Source organism: Melitaea cinxia, chromosome 2 (assembly GCF_905220565.1).
Source record: "Melitaea cinxia chromosome 2, ilMelCinx1.1, whole genome shotgun sequence".
Taxonomy (NCBI): Eukaryota; Metazoa; Arthropoda; class Insecta; order Lepidoptera; family Nymphalidae; genus Melitaea; species Melitaea cinxia.
This window is the reverse complement of record NC_059395.1, coordinates 14,978,885-15,001,508: the sequence shown is the minus strand read 5'-3', so window position 1 is coordinate 15,001,508 and position 22,624 is coordinate 14,978,885. Positions and strand designations below refer to the sequence as shown.

Sequence of the window (22,624 nt, the reverse complement as noted above, 5' to 3'; positions counted from 1 at the left end):
TTTAACTTCGTAAGCTTTTATTATTAACAAAAGAAAGTTTACATGTTTTATGTATCAGCTGCACATTCGATTGTTTTTTTTTTTAATTGAGACATTTCCAGCTGAGACAGATATAATTATGGGTGTATATCACCGCTCACTAAATTTACGCTTGCGCATTTTAAATATATGTGCCATATTGATGAAAGAAACTCAGTAGGCGACGACCTGCGGGGAAGTTCATAAATCGAGGAGTATCTGAGGAAACCGGCAGCCATGGCCGGGAATCTGGGGATGGAGCAATTGATTCCAATTGTTAATAAGCTTCAAGATGCTTTTACACAATTGGGTGTGCATATGCAACTGGATCTACCACAGATAGCCGTTGTAGGTGGACAATCAGCCGGAAAGAGTTCAGTATTAGAAAATTTTGTGGGCAGGTATGATTACATATTACTTAAGCATATATCGATATAAGGAGCACTATTTAATTTTTGTGCTATCTTCTACAAATAGAGTATATATATTTGTACAATTTTAAGTGCATAAAGATATTTACTTTAGATACTTTTTTTTATTTAGAGTAATATAAACTTAATAAAACCTTAAATGTGAGTCAACATAGAAGCCTAAACTAAAAATAATATAAATAAAGGTCAACTTGTATACACATTATTAGATTTAGTAGTTTTATAAAAGTACTAATAATTAAATGTAATCATTTTTTGTAACAATTATGAGTTACGTTATTTTTATTTCTAGATTATATGTTAATAAGTACATTTGTTTTAAAAACATTTTCATGTAATTTATGTCATTATAGTAACGTATAACTGTCCTATATTTACTGCGCATGTCACACTATATTGATTTCATAAATCTTTGAACGAATTGTTTTTATTTATATGTTAATACAAAACTGAATAAGAATAGATAGAAAGAGATTCAATAATTAAAGAATACAATAATAGGTAAAACTTCAAAAATATTATATGATATTTCTTACTATATTATTATCGAAATAAAATGCTATGATCATGTTTTAATATTGGACAAATAATGATATAAAGCATAGTATCAGTCTGTCAATGCGTTGCTATCAGTTTGACAGGAGAAACGGAACGTTACGTTACCATAACCACCCACATACCACCATATTGAAAAATAAATTAGTTTATCGATGATGTGAAGTACAGATGATGAGCAAGTAATTAGCGATTTTGTGGTGTAAAATTAATGTAAATAAGAAAAATGGCTGGAAATTTTGGAATGCAGCAGTTAATACCAATTGTAAACAAATTGCAAGATGCATTTGTTCAAATGGGCGTGCACATGTCTTTAGATCTTCCTCAAATTGCAGTTGTGGGTGGTCAATCCGCTGGAAAAAGTTCGGTACTAGAAAATTTTGTAGGCAGGTAAGAGTTTTTTCGATAAAATCGATAAAAATGACGAGAAAGGGAAGCTTTGTAATAGAGCAGTTTCTTAATGTTCCATTCTTATATTCCAATTAATAAAATTTGCTGTCGATTTTTCTGTTATCTAAACATTTTTTTGTAATTAAAGGAAAAGTCGTATTGATTCACTATGATGTAGTGTTCTTAATTTCTTCCTAGTATTAGAATATACTGTTTAAGTTACCGTAAACCATAGTGACAGTGATAGGGTCTTTGTTTTGCTTATAAGAATTATTTTAGGTTCAAACCTACAAAGGAACTAAGAGAAACTTTATGAAACAGTTACAAACTTTTAAAATTCGTGTTTATATTTTAGTTATATTGTAAAACATGAACTTTAATTTTATGAAACAGTCTTCGATCTAAATCTTATTTGAATTTTAGTATGAAAACTGACATTTTAATTCTGTACACCAAGTTATAAAATTATGCAAACATCAAATTTGTAAATAGATGAAAATCATTCTGTGATAAATATGAATCATAGAAAATTACAATTTTTTTTTTAAATAAGGTAATGATGTTATACTGACATTAGAATATAAATCTCTTTGTCAATAAATTATAAAAAATACTATATATTTTAATAGTTTATTTACAAAATAAAACATTATTACATCTACTTACTATTAACAAAATAAAAATTTTAACTTTGAAGAATGTTTGATTGGATAAGACAGAGAGAGACATGATTATAGATGTATAAACATAGATAAGAAAATATTATTGTTTATTTAATGTGAAATATTATTAGGCTGGTGCCGTTATGGCAATGTGAGTCATTTATTCTAAAAACTCTTAATCTTAATTGAGAATTTGCATTAAGTGTTTGGCATTCATTATTTTTACATAGTAATGGCATATGTGACAAAATGACTAATGTAATATATATTACATTATAAATATAATTCCATTTTATTTATTATTATTGCTCACATTTTTTTTTTTGTAATTTTAAATGCTTTTATAATTTTAAAATAAATATATTGAAAATCTGTTTATGTATGTATTTATGTATTTGTATAGTAGGTATATGAATTATTTGCTCCTGTTTATATTATAACGATTACCACTAACGTTTCCTTCCTTTTTTTTCTTAATGTGAATTTCACTAATACTTAATTTTGCACACCTACAAACGTCTGCTCTTGTACATCCTAAGGTTGGCTGGTAGAGAATGCTCTTAGCATTAAGCCCGCCTTTTGTACAATTCTTTACTGTATTGTGCAATAAAGTTGTAATAAATAAATACATTGATTTGATTGCTTATAGAGTTTAATATGTAGTTTCACTTTCTTATATGTTATATAATAATAATAATAATAATAATAATTTATTTCAGACGTAGTCCATATTTTTGTTAGTTACATTTTTTTTTCCTTAACTTTGTTAGTTTTAATAATTGTGACAAAACAAATTATACTAAATCAAAAATCTAATTAAACAACACTAAAATTAAAATTAAAATTATCATCAATTAACTAAAATTCAATTAATACCGAAATTCAAATCATCACCGAATATATTTAATTAAATAAAAAAGTTAACTATGTATAATAACTAAGCTAACTGAATATAATAATATGTATTAAATTATTATAATAATAAACCTTTAGTATACTACTATGTAATGCTTGTTTTTCATTTTTACTGATAAGTGAAAAATATGCTATATACTTATGCAGATCTTTTAAAATTTTGTTACAGAGATTTTTTGCCTCGTGGATCAGGCATTGTCACGAGACGACCTTTGATTTTACAACTTATACATGGAAATGCAGGTATGTAAATATTATAAAAAAATTTAATGATAAAACCTAAATAGTAAAATTTCATAAATGTATGTTTTATATTGATTGTTAAAGAAAATGTTTACCATACTTGGCAGTGACAGAAACTATAGTAAAAAAATCTATATGTTTAGGAAGAATAATTTCTAAAGGTGTATTATTGGCTAATTCACTTTACCTACAGTTGGTACCCTTTTATCGGCAATGAGGCTTATATCCAGCATTTGGTAGACTATATAGTAAAGAATTGCTCATTTTCTATATGCAAAATATGTCTACCACTGCATACCATTGAATAGTGACATAAAAAAAAAATACCATTTGAATGATTTAGCCTGTAACATCATATTGCTGGGCATACACCTCTTTCTCGGAGTTGTTGGATTACACCATGCTGCTCCACTGTGGATTGGTTAATAGGAGGCAGATGGATGGTTTTAGACTGAATATCATACAATTTGGTTATTTGTCAATATAATAGTGACTATAACTGCACTCAATAGTCATTATTTTTGCAAGGATGTATTAAATTAATATTATTGCTGAACAATACAAATGTTGTTAATATTTTGGACACTTGCACATTTTTCCTCGGCTGAGTCCTATTATGTCGTATAGTCCTAGTATATTGTGTAGTCTAGGAAATAAGGTATCCTATCCTTATTATTATAATAATGAGGAAGTGTTTGTAGTTTTGTTAAAATATGCTAATCTCAGGATGTATTACGCGAATTTTTATTATTAGAAAACCGTATGTGGTAAAGTATTATTTTAAGTAATTTTGAAAAGAAATTTTAATACATTTCTACTCGCGAAACTACGACGGGCGAACTTTTACGTAACAGGACTTCTCTGCAGTGAGACATATATGAGGCGTTCTTTACTACTTTCATTATTTGCTAAATGTACAAACATATAACGGGTGAAGAGAGCACTACTTCATAAGCAGCGATCGTGCTCATGTTTTAAATGAACGTTAACCTTCATATGCGATTCGAATGTTAAAAACAACTAATTGCTTCTTGCTATTAACGTAATAACCGTCATCCTTTGTTTGGGTTATTTAAGTAGCAGTGAAAATTATAACGTTAATTGATTATTTGCATTACAAAAACGTTAACAAAATAATGATCTAAAAAACTCTGTGATTTATGAATGTCTCAATGTAGCTGATTGTCTCAATGTAACTAGCTTTTTTTGTAGGGAGACAGTGTGAACTGTCTTGATTTTTTTTTATAATGTAAGTTAAACAAATCGTTAGATATTATTTATAATTATTTACATGTAATTTTTTTTTTAATCATAGAATATGCCGAATTCCTTCATTGCAAGGGTAAAAAGTTTACGGATTTCAATGAAGTGCGTGCGGAAATCGAATCGGAGACGGATCGCATTACAGGCTCGAACAAGGGCATCTCACCCGTGCCTATCAACTTGCGCGTCTACTCGCCTAATGGTAAGTGCTCGGCTTTTTACATTTTAACGGATTAACAAACTTCAAAGTAAAACGGCGCTCGCATTTCGAAGTCTCAAGTCGATTTTTATATCTATTGTATTCATATTACGTGTTGAAGAGAATTTGACTCAAGGGTAGATTTCCAATATAAATAACCTACCTTGAAAATCTTCTTACCAGAAGACAAAAGTCTTGTCAATCTCATAATACATAAATAATTACGCTGTGTGGTTACGGCGGTAAAGAATATAGTCATCCCCTCTTCCCGTGGGTGTCGTAAGAGGCGACTAAGGGATAACACGGTTCCGCTACCACTTTGGAACTGTTAAAGCCGACCGATGGCGAGATCACCATCCAACTGCTGGCTTCCAAATACTGGCCTGGCCGAAGATGGGCAGTCCTGTGGTCACCAACCCGCCTGTCCAGCGTGGTGACTATCGACAAAACTTAAACTTGTGGGGGCCAGTCAGCTTGCAATAATTTTTCTATAAATTTTTATACAAATAAAAATTTATGCATTTTTTTTATAAAAAATGAGAGATAGATGAAAATTGTGAGTTAATAACGGCTTGACTGATTTCGTCAGTTTATTTCTTTGTGATTAAAAATTTAAATATAATTAATCATAATAAATTTAATAATAAATGGCCTAATTTATAGTAAAAAAAAAACATTTGATTTTGGGATGCTTATCTATCTTCTTTCTCTAATATATAAAATTCTCGTGTCATGGTGTTAAACATTGAACTCCTCCGAAACGGCTCGACCGATTTTAATAAAAATTTCTGGGCATATCGGGTAGGTCTGAGAATCGGCCAACATCTATTTTTCATACCCCTAAGTTATAAGGCGGCGGGGGGGGGGGGGGGATTTAGCGGGCTAATAACATATATGGCAAAGAAACGTTTGCGGGGTCAGCTAGTATATTATATAATATTGCAATGTATGTATTATGTTTTTAGTTGTAACAAAGAAAAATGCATTTAACAATGAGGCCACCTCTAGTGCATTTGAAAAATATACTAGTTTGCATAAAGTAATAGCTATAAGTACACGCTTAGATTTTTAGTGAGAGCACTTCTCATTTTTTTATAAGTAAATTGCAAACGTACGAGGCCGTGACAGCCGATTCAGAGGTAGGTCACTTGAAGTTGAGTTTTATAATTTGAATCGAGAAAAACCATATAAGTATATACATTTTAGTAAAATAAGCTTTTGACTTATAAAACTGAAATAAAACTGTACTCTAGAAGATGTTTAACGGTTCTCTCAAATAAACTACTTTTCTTCGTAATAGTAGAAATAAGAATAACAGCCTTTTAGAATTGATTACATTATTTCAATTGTCGTAAAGTGACATCTATCATTGGCATCTTACTCGATGTTTTCGATTATTTTATGATCACATTAACTCAACCGCTTTTCATTCAGATCGTGTTGACCTGCCGAAAAACAGAGATAGTGTAATTAAAACGTAGTTTAATTGTTTTAATGGTCTAATTAAAAATACTTAATAATATTCGAATATATGTCGAATAAAAATATTTAATAATATTAAAGCTGTTTTATCGAAAATGTTTAAGTAATTTGAATAAAAAACCTTATATTGGGGAAAAAAAACTATAGTGAGGTGTTTTTTTAACACGTGAGACCGATAGCTTTACATGCTTTTTGAACCACGGTGACCCAATAAGTCACAGCTCAAATCAGAGATAGACATTTTTACTAATACAAATATCTGCTTCAAACGGGAATCGAACTGACCGTATTGGTGTTAAAGTGGCTTTTAACATCACTGTACTAGAAAGCTTTGTCACACGAATGTTAGTTATTGTAGAACTGGCCTCCAACTGGTGAGATAGTGAATTTGTTATTTTAGTTATTTTTATGACTATCTAGCGTACAAGGAGAGGAAATTGTAGCTTCCTATACATCACATAAATGTAACTCTTAAGGTCGTTTTAACGTTTCTTCTTTGTAAACTTTTAATGCATCATTGTTTTTCATCATCATCGTTGATGTTCTTAAGAAGTTTTGATAATATTCAAATAGCTCAACAATTTCTTCAGAAGGAAAGAAATATTGCGAGCTATTTTTAATTAAATTTGCTGATATTTTTGGTTACCGGTATACAAATATTATATATTTCCGGTATTTATAATCGGACCAGTACACGGAACAAATTTTGGAAATAGTTAAGGATTAATGCGATTAATAAAAACATCGCGGTTTTAATAAGTTATAATAATTTTACATACTATTATAATTATACGTTTAATTTATAATCGTAACACATAAGAAACAGTAAAAATGTGTTTTATACATACAGTCGATATATTTTGTGGATAATTCTATTCGGTTGAAAAGTTGTACATATCTATATAAATAAAAATGAATGTTTTTAAGCGCATAACTCAAGAATGGATGAACCAATTCGGCTAATTTATTTTTTTGTTTGTTCTTTAAGGTCCACGCAAGCTTTTAAAATTAAAAAAAAAAAGAAATTTATTATTAACTTTTGATAGAACGAAGTCTGTCTGGGCAGCTAGATAGGAAATAAGGAAGTAAATTGGTGATAGCGTTCTTTTTTCTTACAAGAAAATAAAACAACAAGGTAAAACTTTTAGTAAATTTTTCTTGTCTGTATTAAAATCTAATATATAAAATCCTCGTGTCGCGGTGTTTAATGTAGTTAAACTCCTCCGAAACGGCTTGACCGATTCTCATGAAATTTTGTGTGCATATTGGGTAGGTCTGAGAATTGAACAACATCTATTTTTTATCCCCCTAAATGTAAGGGTAGCTACCCCTAAATTTATTTTTTATTTTTAGAAAAATTATTAATTTTTAATCGACTTCCAAAAAAGGAGGAGGTTCTCAATTCGACTGTATTTTTTTTTTTTTTTTTTTTATGTATGTTACATCAGAACTTTTGACCAGGTAGACCGATATCGACAAATTTTGTTTTAATCGAAAGGTGGTGTGTGCCGATTGGTCCCATTTAAATTTATTTGAGATCTAACAACTACTTTTCGAATTATATCTAATAATGCGTTTTTACTTGACGCTTTTTTCGTCGACCTACGTTATATTATACCACATAACTTTCTACTGGATGTACCGATTTTGATAATTCTTTTTTTGTTGTAAAGGGGATATCCCTAGTTTGGTACCATGATAAGGAAACCAGGATCTGATGATGGGATCCCAGAGAAATCGAGGGAAACTCTTGAAAATCCGCAATAACTTTTTACTGGGTGTATCGATTTTGATAATTTTTACTTTAATCGAAAGCTGATGTTTATCATGTGGTCACATATAAATTTTATCGAGATCTGATAACTACTTTTTGATTAATCTTTGATAACGCGTATTTACTTGACATTATTTTCGTCACCTTACGTTGTATTATACCTCATAACTTTTTACTGGGTGCACCGATTTTGACGTTTCTTATATAAATTAAAAGCTACTATTCGTCACGTGGTCCCATTCAAATTTAATTTAGATTTGATTAGTAATTTGTGAGTTATATCTAATATTGCGTATTTACTTGACGGTTTTTTCGTCACCCTACGTTGTATTATACGTTAAATCTTTTTACTGGGTACACTGATTTTGATCTTTTTTGTATAAATCAAAAGCTAATACTTGTCATGTCGTCCGTTTTAAATATGATTGAGATAAAATGAGCAATTTTTGAGTAATCTTTGATGACACGTATTTACATGACGATGTTAAGACGACTGTGGTCATGTTCAATACTTTGCCACAACGCCATCTATCAAAATTTAATGAAATTAATTCGTTCACTATCGATCAAATTACAATATTCCACTAGAGTAGAGAGTAGCAGTTTATTCGTTATAAATATATTTGAGCTTTTAATTTTTTAGTTATCGCTAATACTGGCTATTTACTTGCCTATTTTACGTCGACCAACGTTATATTAACCTCATTAGTATTTTACTGGGTGGACCGATATCGATGATTCTTTTTTTAATCGATAGGTGGTGCTTGTCATGTGGTCCCATTTAAATATAATTGAGATTTGACTCGAACATTTGAGCTATATCTGATATGGCGTATTTACTTGACTGTTTTTGGAGTTTTCTCCTTAAGAATCGATTTTCATTTAAGGCCCCGGAATGAAATAATTGAACAGTAAAATCTACTGAACGAATGACCTTGTTAGAGATGGCGTTCAGACGTTTTCTAATAACGCAATTAGGTTCCGATAGATGGCGTTATTGGATTCATTTATTTACAATTTGATATAGTAATAATATATTTCTTAGACTAGTAAGCTTTTTTTGTGCCTATTTAGACAGTTGATCTGAAGGGGTAAACTCCAGTCGTGCATCGGAGCTGTGTGAAAACATGAACATTACATATTTTTAATAAAAAAGACATAAACCGTAATTCAATATAAATCCGCTTCAACTAAAAAACCCGCCGTAATAAGCGATGTCAGCGCTTCGCGCGAATCGACGACGGGCCTTTTATGAAATTTCTGCCTACAATCGCTAACAAAATGTTAGAAATAACAGTAGAACATTCTATAATTCTACAATTTTATAATGTCGCGTTATATGGAATACGAACAAAGTATTACTATTTTTTCGTCGATCTACGTTGTATTACTCTTCGATGTAATTGAAGTCGGTTTTTTTTTATGTTATTATGATTTGAAAGAAAGAAAGAAAAATATTTTATTGTTCACAATAAAAAGATCGAAAAAATACAAATACGGTCATAGATATTACGAACAATACAGGCAGCCACTCAGCATTTGTCACACCATTGCAAACAATGGTGAGATTTGGCGTTGAAAAATACATACAACCCTAAATTTTCACCGTTCTACCGGCAACTCCTATTTTTAAATAGCGTTTAGCGGCAAGACAACGTTTGCCGAGACAGCTAGTATCTATATATATAATAAAATGGTAGGAAAGTCAAAACTATACATTGAATATTTTTTTAAAAGATTACTTGGGGTGTGATCTGCAATCCATACCGAAGCCAAAAATATAGTTTTTAGAATTTTTGTCTGTTTGTCTGTATGTATGTCCGGGATAAACTCAAAAAGTACTGCATGGATTTACTTCAAATTTGGCACGAATATTATTAAGAAGTTGGGTCAATATATAGGCTACAAATTATCACGCTATCACCTACGGGGAACGAGCAGTGAACCTTTATTTCTTCAACGCATTCTGTAACAACGTGTAATCTAACGACGCATATTTAAATGTTGTTGTTATTATGTTAATAAATATGCTATATAGGCTAGCTTCACACTATAAAAATCACGAAATATAAGTAACTTAGCCGATAAACATAATTAAATGAATATAAGTAGACAAGACAATTTTAAAGCAGCGCCATCTATGAGATTTTTCTGTAGATATGAAATGTAAAGAAGAAACGAGTAAATGAATGTTATTTTAAAAGGTATAATCGTCGGTCAACATAATAGGTTACAAATTATCACGCTATCACCTACGGGGAACGAGCAGTGAACCTTTATTTCTTCAACGCATTCTGTAACGTGTAATCTAACGCCGCATATTTGAATGTTGTTATTATGTTAATAATCATGCTATAAGCTAGCTTTATACTATAAATAAAGACATTCTGTAGTATATTTAGTATCAGCATTGCACCCGTGCGAAGCCGGGGCGGGTCGCTAGTTTATATAATAAATCCTTAGAAAATGTGTATTTTAATTTTGTTCTATAAATATTACCTTAATGGTTTGCATAAACAATGGTCTAGAAACTCATCCATACACGAAACCGAAAGAAATTTTGCGCTGCTAAAACTGTCTAAACCGTTTTTTTGTTTACACAATGTTGCTCAAATACCTTGATATTGACCAATATTACTTTTGTTTATGATACATACTGTTTATAGTTTCAGCTGGAAGCCAAACCTGCCGATAAAAAATAAATCATATGTATAGACATAAAATCGACATAGTACATATAGATGTACTATGTCGATTTTGTAATACACTACCAAATCAGCATCGTCCATGGGGACGTCTATAGGCACCTTAGAGTATACATTACATCTACTGTAATGTATACTCTAAGATAGGCCCCATTATGTCACATAGCTATATGTATATAATACAAGATAAAAGTTGGGATTGAGACTTAGTCTAATTTTAACTATTTTTATACCATATTACTCGCAAACATTACTATAATTTAAGAGAAAAGGCATGACTTTAATGGAAGGAGTTACAAATTTAAATATGTAATCTGTATATAACAACCGCTCTGGTGTACTGATGCGTGTATAGGTGTCTAAAACACCGACGGTTTGCGGTCTTCTTTCCTGCTCGGGATGGATATTTGTATAAATATGTCTTTAAAGGTTTGGATGTCTGTTTTTGTGGGTCTCCCCACCGTGCCTCGAAGAGCACGTTATTCGTTAAGCTGTCGGTCCCGGTTGTTATCATAAATATCTGATAGCGATCGTTACTCCTAGTAGGGAATATATCCGCCAACCCGCGGTGGAGTAGCGTGGTGAGTTAAGCTCCAATCGTTCTACTTTGAGAAAGAGGCCTACGCCCAGAAGTTGGACGTTACAGGCTGAATTCTGATACATGTATATTTCTGCCGATATTGACGATTCTTTTCAATAATAATTTTCTTATTTTGCCATCTTCAATACCAGGTAAATTTAATTAATATCAGAATGACATGAGATAATATAATTTTAATATATTTTTAACACGCCATTTGTTTCTTCGATAGCTATATACGAAAATGAACCTAATCCGCTTTAAATAAACTATTATAGATCCTTACATTATGAAAGTTTATTGTCAGGGAAAAATAAATTATAAACACAACGTATATTACATAATAATTCTTCTAGGACTGACGTACGAAGATGTATTTTTTATTATCTTTAAGGAGTTTGAAAATGAATAGTAAATTCCTTTAATTTTTTTAAATTGAAGCTTAACTTTTTCGTAATATTATTCGAATGCCGTTAGTCAGTTTGCGTATGATGGGGGTAGTCGTGATAAAAAGTGACTCAGTGTCGATTAATTGCTCCAGATAGTTTATTGTCCGGCTTATGATACGATTTGTACACTTTCATACAAAGAGAATACATGTCAAACGTTGTAGATAATATGCGATAAGATTCCGAAGTGTTCGATTGTTTTATACTCGAGACGATAAACAAATGTCCCCACATGTTGCAAGTTATAATTATATTTATGACTGTACTCATACCGGCCGGCCTCGATTTTGTACCCTTTTTCATTGATGCTCCGCCCCTGTTGGTTGTAGTTGTAGCGTAATGTTATTTGGCCCATACCATTCCCCGATCAAAGAAATCCAGGAAGTCTTGAGATATCGCGTTCAACTAAACTTTTTTAGCTTAATACTTATTAGTATATGTTATTACGTGTATATTTAACTTTGTCATTGTTATTTGTATTTACGAAAAAGGACTACTTAAATCAAAATTTTTAATGGCGTCAAAATATGAACTGTTTGTAAACACGTTCCACTATATAGGTAAATGTTATGTCTTGTTAGAAAAGGTAACGGTAAAAAGATTGTGAAAGATTATAATTATTAACAATTAAAGCAACGTATTAGTGACCTAAAAACTCATTGAACTTCTCCAACACCTAATTAATATTATTAATATTAATAGTACTTTATAACTGTATTTTTCATTTTCTCGATCTCTATCGCATTATGTATCTTCTAAAGTGTTGACATATTTGTAGATATAGAATGTGGTCGTGTGAGGTAAATGTAAATTTAACGCTTAGTTATTTATGCTATTCTTATGTTACGTTTTAAACCCTACGTTAAATCATATTTAATAAATTGAAAATGTTTCAATAAAAATATTCTGAAAACAGATTTTACGTCCTAAATATGAAAAAAAAAATACCCTGGTATGAGAGTAATTTTTACAAATAATTAAAATCGCAATATAAAGGTACATTTGTTTTTACCTTTCGTTTTCAGACTAAATTCATTCTAGAACGACTGTTCTAATCTGTTTAATGTTTTGTGAAACGAAGGTATAATTACATAGCTATTTATATGATGTAAACGACATAAGAGTCGACTGACTAAGTCTTTTTTATCTTATCTAGGTTTCATATTGATTAAAATAATGCGTGTGAACGCTGTTTGATGTTGAGGTCTTTTAATATATGTAAATATGAACCTACTAGCTGGAAAACTTCGTACCGCCATTTTTTTTAATTTTGCAATAAAAATATCGCGCTCACTAATCGAAATAAAATATGGCCTATATTCTAACAATATTTAAATGAGGTAGGGCACAGCAGGAAATTTCATACTCAAAATATGGAGCAGCCCGACTGGGGTAGTACGTCGACCTTACGGAAAATCACAGCTACATAATACTGCTTTCAAGCAGTGTTGTGTTCATGTTGGTTAGTAAGGTGACCAGAGCTCCTGGGGGGAATCGGGGAGAGGGTCGGCAACGCGCTTGCGATGCTTCTGGTGTTGTAGACATCTATGAGCTGCGGTAATCGTTTACCATCAGGTGAGCTGTACCTACGTTTGTGTGCCAACCTAGTTGTTTAGAAAAAAAAAAATTCAATTAAATTTCTGTATGACAAGTAATCTTTTAAAACTCTAAGAATTAGCAATTATGATCATTTCCAACTCTTAATTTTAATTACTCAATTTTTGTGACGATTGTTTTAGTTTTTAAAAAGTCCCAAAAGGAACATTCTTCTTACTATATATTCACTAGAGTAAAATCTGAGTTGGAAATAAACATAATTGTTAATTCTTAGGTGTTTTAAAAGCTAACAAGGCAAGAAAATATTTTTGTTTGCAACTAAACATTTGCCCATAATTAATTTTAAAACTGAGTGTGCCGCCTCAAAATGTTGAGTACGATTTTTTTTTTAATTTTTGTTCTTTTAACCGACTTCAAAAAAGGAGGAGGTAACTCAATTTGACCGTATATATATAGCTATATTTATTTACGTTCGGGGATAACTTCGTCGTTTCTGAACCGATTTTGATAATCCTTTTTTTGTTGGGAAGGAGATATCCCTGGTGTGGTACAATGATAAAGAAACCAGGATCTGATGATGAGATCCCAGAGAAATCGAGGGAAACTCGAAAATCCGCATAACTTTTTACTGGGTGTACCGATTTTGATAATTTTTAATTTAATCGAAAGCCGATGTTTATCATGTGGCCACATTTAAATGTCATCGAGATCTGATCGAGACTTTTGGAGTAATCTTTGATAATGCGTATTTACTTGACTAATTTTTCGTCTACCTACGTTGTATTCCTTGTCGATATAATTGAAGTCGGTTTTTTTTCGTTTGCTTGCAAACACAATTATTATAAAAAGCTTATACTTTATGCTATAAAAACTACTATCCCCAGGCTAAAAAATATATATTTTCGTATATTTTAAATATATGGAGATTCAATTCAAAATGATATATACTTCATAAAAAAAACATTCTGTTTGCTATTAAAGGCAGCGTTCGTAGATCGACTGACAGATGATTTCCGGTAGTATAAAATGTTGATATATTACTTAAAACTGCAAACTTAGCTAATTTTAGAGTCGCACTGACCGCACACTGATAGTTACGTGTTCATCGGAAACTTCCTAAAATTCGTACACGTTGCCAGCGTCAACCGTCAATGTGTCTAACATCATCCTTATAAGCAAATGTAGTCGCTTATTGCATTTTATTTTATTTAGTTTAACGTTATCACAGCTTGCCTCATTTCATTTAACTACATCCTGCGGAAGATACTTGCATAGTTATGAATTATTTGGTTGAAATAAAACGCGCTATGTCATGTTATCAGTTATTTAATTAAACGGATTGATACATTATCATATAAACAATATTTTTATTGTGACTAATTATTATTTTAGATTTTAAAAGATGTCGTACAATGACTGATAAATGATAATATTATTTTTGTTTATAATAACTAGTGATCCGCCCAGGTTTCGCACGGGTGCAATGCTGATACTAAAAATAAAATAAATATTTGCAATGTAAGCACAAAAAATGTGTTTATTTACGACATCCGATTCCTCTACTATCTTATGCATGTAATATACATAAAAATCAACTCCTGGAATTACTCTATTTATTAAAGAAAACCGCATCAAAATCGTATCGTAATCGTATCGTAATGTACTTTTAAAGATCTAATCATAGATATAGACAGCGGTAAGCGACTTTTTTTATACTATGTAGTGATAACAAAACATATTAATTATTGGTCATTATTTTTTATTTTCATATTGATTAAAAGTTATAGTAACCAGGTTACAATATATCTATGACAAGGTCTAAATTTATAATGTGCTAAATATGAAAAAAAAAATCTTATTTTTAAACTCCTCTTTACAAGTGATCATAGAAAATGCAAAGCTTGTACATCACTTCTGACGTCAGCTAGTTTATCATACGGTACATCTCAATAAGTATATTTTCGTGTAGTCTCTGTCACCTCGAATCCATCAGCGCGTGAAAGACATTACCCTTATCAAAGCACTTGACTTCGTCAACTCCTATTACAAACAGACGCAATAAATTTTAGTGGCTCAATTAAATATGTTAATTCGATCATTGAAATTGTATCTTGTATTACTTTACACATGTATATGGCTTATACTATGTTTATAGTCAGTATTTAGTACAATTGTATGTATCTGTGTATGTCGAGTAAAACATAAACTTTTATTACTAGTATCAAGATACTTATGTATACTTATTAGCTGACTCGGCAAACGTTGTCTTGCCGTTAAACGCTATTTAAAAATAGGGGTTGGTGGTAGAAGGGTGACAATTTAGTGTTGTATCTATTTTTCAACGCCAATTCATAATAAAATAAATAATATATCTAAAAATTAAAAAACAATTGGGGTGGACTACCCTTAACATTTAGGGTGATGAAAAATAGATGTTTTTGAATATCATATCAAAAATGTTTAGAATTCCTAATTGTGGGTAACACAAAAATAAAAATCGTACATATTAAAAATAGATGTTGTTCGATTCTCAGACCTACCCAATATGCACACAAAATTTCATGAGAATCTGTCAAGCCGTTTCGGAGGAGTTTAACTACAAACACCGCGACATGAGAATTTTATATATTAGATTGTTGGGGACGAGGATTGAGACTTTATTTAAACATCGATTTTGTCGCTTGATTCATAAAAACGTTTCACACTTCACAAATGTTCAATTTTATTTGACGTCATTTAATGACAGGGCAAAGTCTTGTCAATAGAATTTCGGAAACAATATGTAATTTGTCTATGACTCATTCAATTAATCATTAATTAAAAAAGGAGTACGTTCTCAAGTCGACTGTATTTTTTATGTGTTCTACCTCGGGCCTTTTTACTGGGTACACCGATTTCGATGGTTCTTTTTTTAATCGAAACGTGGTGCTTGTCATGTGGCCCTATTTAAATTAAATCGAGATCTGACTAGAACATTTTTAGTTACCCCTATTAATGCGTTATTTGACTAGTTTTTCGTCGACCTACATTGTATTATATACTGGTCGATATGATTAAATATCTTTTTTTTTTTCATTTGCGAGCAAACACAATTTTACTATTGCGCAGTGCTCTATTGCGCTGGCACACAATAGTAAGTAGAGATCGATGCACCAATATGTGAGATATGATATGAGAATAGAAAGACATGGCACATTTCCATTCATTTGTGTTTTTTGTAATTTTACCATATATTGTTGCTTTTTTTCTTGAACAAGGTTTGAGTTTTGATGTCCCACACTAATCTTTACTATCGCTGGGCAAAAGATTGATTTTAAAAACAAAACTAACGCATCAATGACTGAGAAAGCTGAGACTTCATAGCTATTGGTATAACAGAATATTTTGTTACAACTTCCTTGCAGTACTCAACCTTACGTTGATCGACTTGCCGGGTCTAACGAAGGTCCCTATCGGCGACCAACCGCCCGACATCGAGCAGCAGATCAAGGCGATGATATTCCAGTTCATACGTCGCGAATCATGCCTCATTCTCGCCGTCACGCCCGCGAACACCGACTTGGCGAACAGCGACGCCTTGAAACTTGCCAAAGAAGTAGACCCTCAAGGTGAGATCAATTACTAATGCATTCAAATCTCTTAAATACTTTTTTCATTACACGCAATTGTATGGGTTCTTGTCGATGTAATCGTATACTTAGCATTTATACTAATTCTATACAATTTGTTGAATAAAGAAAACAAATATGTTATTTGTGATGCGTTGTTTTCGTTTTATATTGTATTATATAATTTTATTACTTATTCGTTTAGAATTTGAAACTGTATAGTTCAACTCTTATTTTTTACCTATTTGTAGACTTTATAACGAGCGACTTTTTTTATTTTAACAAAAGTATTCAAATGTTTGAGAATGTATTAAAAGTATGATTTTGTTTTCAAGTGTTTGTAAAATTTTTGGTTCATTTAGGTTTACGTACAATCGGTGTAATCACAAAGTTGGATCTCATGGACGAGGGAACGGACGCTCGCGATGTCCTCGAGAACAAACTATTACCTCTCCGTCGCGGGTACATCGGCGTAGTAAACCGCTCACAGAAGGACATAGATGGAAGGAAGGATATATCAGCCGCGCTCGCCGCCGAGAGGAAATTCTTCCTAAGGTATAAATAAGTTTTTAAATTTTCAGTCTCTATTTACATTTTTGTATATAGGGGAAAACCGGGATAGATGCCTCACTTTTTGAAATAGCAGCCTAATTTTAAAAATATGATTTTTATACGAATAATTTTTATTAATGTAGCTAGCTCAATCCTTTATGTTGAATTATTACTATTTTTTTTTAACCTACCCAATGCAGATTAAGCAGAAATTAGCTTTTCGTGAACCCCTTTTTTTTGAGGATAGATGCCTACCTATATGGATAGTTGCCCCACCATGAAAATAGTGAGTAGGATAGATGCCCTTTAAACCATGTAAACGAAAAACCCAAACCAAATGTTAGGTAGTTCTACTCCTAAAACATCGATTATCTCCAAGAAACATGGGCCATAGTAATGAAAAAAAAATTTGTGTTTTTTTTATATCTTTTAATTGTTATAATTAGAATATACTTTTATATCACACAGATTACTATACCTAATATAAATTCTTAAGTTTCAACATAATATATATATATATATATATATATATATATATATATATATATATATATATATATATATATATATATATGTTGCAGTCAGAACTCTTAACCAGTCAAAAGTACTATTGACTAGCGAAATCAGTCAAAAGTACTTTTGACTGAACAAGTTGGTCAAAAGTGGTTTTGACTGAAAATTATTGGTTATTAGTACTTTTGACTGCAAATTCGCGGTTAAAAATACTTTTGACTGACGCTCTCCGTCAAAAGTAGTTTTAACTGCAAAAAAGCGTCAGTCAAAAGCACTATTAACTCGTTAGATGTGAATAAATTTAGTCAAATGATCCTGATAAACCATAATAAATTTATGCCCGCGATCTTCTTGCGACTGCATGTCAATCAGATCGACTTGGCAGCGGCTGTTCATTTCAGTGTGCAGGATCGGTTTCTAAACCTGACCCATCCTTTTCTTGCTTTTCTTCCTTTGGCATACTTCGCACATTGATAAATATATATTAATCATTTCTTTTGTAACATTAGCGTACTTATTTGTCGTTTCATTCTTAAGTCTATCGCGACCACCATGCCCTATATAAATATGAGCAGCATCAATAATGTCGTAGATTTCCTCAACCGGCAAAAATATTTGACAGGTTCTGTGTTTGTAACTAATTTTTTTATACCACAAACTTCAATGTGTTAAAGCGTTGTAGTCTACTGTACTGTAATGGTGTTTCCTTTTCATTAAATTTCGCGTCTTCCACATCCATTGCAAACTTTTCAAATTTTTCTTTTGTCATCACATTGAAATGACTATCTTTCATATCTTCCATCGCTAAAATTCTTTGCAAAAAGCCTTCTTTCTTTTCGTAGTCACTCATTTTTCTTCTAATATCAGCACGTTCTCCACTAATAATGAGTAATATAAAAGTTTATGTGTGCGTTTGTCGTTATTTTTATCGACCACCTTAACTTTTTAAGAGTTTTAACTGATACAACCAGTCAAAACCACTTTTGATGGAATCATTTAGTCAAAAGAACTTTTAACCAGCTCCATTGGGCAAAAGTACTTTTAACTGTTATTTTAGTCAAAAGTATTATTGACCAAAGGAAACGGTCAAAAGTACTTCTGACTGATTTTGCTAGTCAATAGTGCTTTTGACTGGTTAAGAGTTTTGACTGCAACATATATATATATATATATAAATTTTACAAGCATTTATTCAACAAAAGTATGAATTCTTAATTGTTGGTCTAAAATATTCATATCAAGTGTCATGCACATGCACATTGCACAATCATACTTTCTCATTGAAAGCTGACTGTAGGTTTTCTATAGTCCAAGAACATACTCGAGGTCGCGTTCCTTCCTTTATTTTATATTTTCGTGGCATAGTTCTGCTAGAATCAGTAAAACATCCAAACATAAATATACAAAAAATATAACAGACAAAAAAAAGTAAACATATAAACTTACTCTGTATATGGTGAATGAAGGGATAGAAAATAAGGGCACCTATACCTCAAAAAATCAGGGCAACTATCCTTTGTGATTGGGATAGATGCCCACGTATTTTTTAAATAAATTATAAACAAAATAGCATCTATTTACAACTATATGCAGACTCAATGACCCAGTATATAGACGTGATAAAAATATAACGGAATTTATTACTATTTATAAAATTATACAACCTTAAATACTAACCTTTTAAACTTTGACGTGTTTGTAAATTTCGCCACGGAGACAATTACACACACGATCTAAACGCATCCTTGCCACACGAATATCTGTGGATATCTGAGGTACGGGGTGACTTCGACTTCTACTTATGCGATTAATTTTTATTTGTGAGTTCGGGATGTTAGGTTTTTAGAACATGAGGCATCTATCCCACTGCGGCATCTCTCCCGGTTTTACCATACAAGTTATAACGCGATTGTCATTACTTCTGACGTTTCGGCGACGTTGTAGACGCCATGGTTGCGCGAGACGTCGCCGAAATATCGGGAATTCCAAGATGACAATTTCGTTAAGTCCCTTAGGATCGAGTGTTTTTCCTCAGGTGTGTAATATGGAACACAAACCCTTGTAAACGTAAACGTGTCGCGAGAAACGGGATGCAGCTTGTTATATGGGTGTATCAATTGAATGCATTGATTTGTTGGGGTAAATGTTTTACTTGTTAACTTAATCGAGAAATGAATTTTTGAGAGAGTTATGTAAGAGTTTTTAAATTGTCAGCTACAGCGATCGCGAATTTTTTGGTTCTTTCAACACGAATAGGTAATTCATTCAATTTTATTTTGCCGTTTAATGAACTGCTGTAACAACCTGTAAATGTTGCACTATTATAGGAAAAGTCACTCTTCTTTAAAAAAAAAACCTATTAAAATGAAAGCTGTGTTCTGAATCGACGTTCTGTATCTACGTAGCTGGTCCACCACAGGTTGGGGGATGTTTATATGTTTAGTTATTTCCTGTCACGATGTTTTAAGATGAATTATTTCATTAATTTGAAAATATAATAATCAGGAATCATTAAAATAGAAATAATTACGATTGCTAGTGGTCGCCAAGAGGTCGAAATTCGACCATAATTAAAAATTTAAATTAAAAAAAAGAAAATTATGAAAATAAAGAACCTTTTTTAAATTTGACTACAGACTGACAATCAACAAAAGAATATAATATATGCGCGTATGTGTGTCAAATACATGCTAGTGTGTGTAATGTCTTTTTTATTGATTTAATATATTTTTATGCATAATTAAAAAAAAAAATATTAGTCCCTTCTTCTTAAGATATAAACTATAAGTGTACGAAATTTCATAATCCTCCGTTCGCGCAATTTTTGTAAAAAACAAACAAAATTTTTGTTTCACGTTTCACATATAGATTTTACAATTTTACAGTTATAACAAGGTATGCCATAACAAAATTTTTCAAAATCGAGGCAAATTTTTTAAAAGTTTATCCTCAAAATATACTGCAACCCCACTGCATATTATTATATTAGTTGTAGTAATGTTGTATTCACATCGGGGTCACATTTAAGGGTCCAGCGTACCACGTAAGGGGTCATCCATTAATCACGTCATGTAGCAATTTTTAAACTCCTAACCCCCGTTGTTGATATGTAGTTTAAGAATAGAAAGAATGTAGGGGGAATGTAGGGGGGCTTCATACTCAAAAATCACGTGTATTTTTTTATTTGATTCAATTTGGGAAAAATAAGCGCCGTGTTAGAAATGTTCAGTCAGATATCAAGCTTGCATGGTGTTGGTTATTACTTTTGGTTTAAAGAAATTAATGGTTGGAAAATTTGGTATTTTATAATGTTTTTCCGAGCCTCACGTAATGAACGGGCGACCCGTAAAGACACCGTAACGCTGCAGCCACCCGTCGTACCGCCACATCGCGGACCGGCTGGGCACGCCGTACCTGCAGCGCGTGCTCAACCAGCAGCTCACCAACCACATCCGCGACACGCTGCCCGGCCTGCGCGACAAGCTCCAGAAGCAACTGCTCGCGCTCGAGAAGGACGTCGAGCAGTACAAGCACTTCCGACCCGACGACCCCTCCATCAAGACCAAGGCTATGTTGCAGTGAGTTCTACTTGAGAAAAGTTATGTTTGACTAGAAGTTGGGTTTTTTTGGTTTTGTTTTAAACGGAAAAAAATCCAACTTCAAATAACCACCATCATAAATGAGTCATCCCTGAATTCTCCAATAATCAACTGAATACGCATTATTGCGGGTAACTCAAAAAGAACTCGTCGGATCTCACTCAAATATAAATCAAGCCATATTACGAGCACTAGCTTACGAATACAAAACGAAGAAAAATCATTAAAATCTATATCTAGTAGTTAAAAGTTGTGTAGAGTAAAACACATAAAAAAAAATATTAAAAAAATTCAATGAGAACTTTCTCCTTTTTTGAAGGCGGTCAAAAAAGGTACAGTTCATGAAATGTTAGCATATCAAATATCCTCTTTATTCAAGTAGGGTTATATCATCAATGTAAATTTATGTAATTAAATTCATCTTTAAAAGATCAGCTAACACAATTTGGATGTACATTCTGCAGAGAGGAACCGCTAAAAAATATCGCACTAATCGTGATACATTCTTTCCAAGGGTAATACTTATGAAAAATTACCTATTAGTATTCAGTTCGTGAAACCTATATCTTATATTATTATATGGTCGTAATGTTTGATCACCCAACATAAAAGACCATAATGAAGAGACGCGAATCGTTATTAGTTTTGATGAAATTAGATGTTTATACTTATTGTTGTACTGTTTGTAAATATCTTTTTGACGCTCATATACATAATATGATCACTGAAGTTTGAACCTTCCCAAATCGTCTATCATAATGTTAGATAAAATTATTTACAAAATATTTTTTTTTTTCATTAACTAGAATGATACAGCAGCTACAAACAGATTTTGAGAGGACGATCGAAGGGTCGGGATCTGCACAGATTAACACGAACGAGTTGTCGGGAGGTGCAAAAATAAACAGGTTGTTCCACGAAAGATTCCCATTCGAAATTGTCAAAATGGAATTCGATGAGAAAGAACTACGTCGCGAGATTGCATTCGCTATTCGAAATATTCACGGTATCAGAGTAAGTCATATTTTATTGTATAAGAGACTTAGTAATAAAAAGTACATTTTTTAATTTATTTAGTCAATTACTGACTAATTAGATCATTAATACATCTTATAAACTAAGAATTTTG

At 31.8% G+C, this 22,624-nt stretch overlaps 1 protein-coding gene across 2 annotated transcripts in view; it reads left to right on the top strand.

Annotated features, from left to right (window-relative positions):
* Positions 1 to 255: 255 nt before the first annotated feature.
* LOC123665572 (dynamin) overlaps positions 256 to 22,624 on the top strand; it is a 35,475-nt gene continuing 13,106 nt past the window's right edge. Inside the window, exons 1-7 of one of the 2 annotated variants that reach the window (XM_045599864.1) lie at positions 256 to 419; positions 3,141 to 3,214; positions 4,530 to 4,679; positions 16,628 to 16,831; positions 17,194 to 17,386; positions 21,265 to 21,474; positions 22,302 to 22,509. In XM_045599864.1, the coding sequence (XP_045455820.1) occupies positions 256 to 419; positions 3,141 to 3,214; positions 4,530 to 4,679; positions 16,628 to 16,831; positions 17,194 to 17,386; positions 21,265 to 21,474; positions 22,302 to 22,509 (1,203 nt within the window). The remainder of the gene's footprint in view (positions 420 to 3,140; positions 3,215 to 4,529; positions 4,680 to 16,627; positions 16,832 to 17,193; positions 17,387 to 21,264; positions 21,475 to 22,301; positions 22,510 to 22,624) is intronic. The other variant, XM_045599867.1, reaches the window with a different exon arrangement.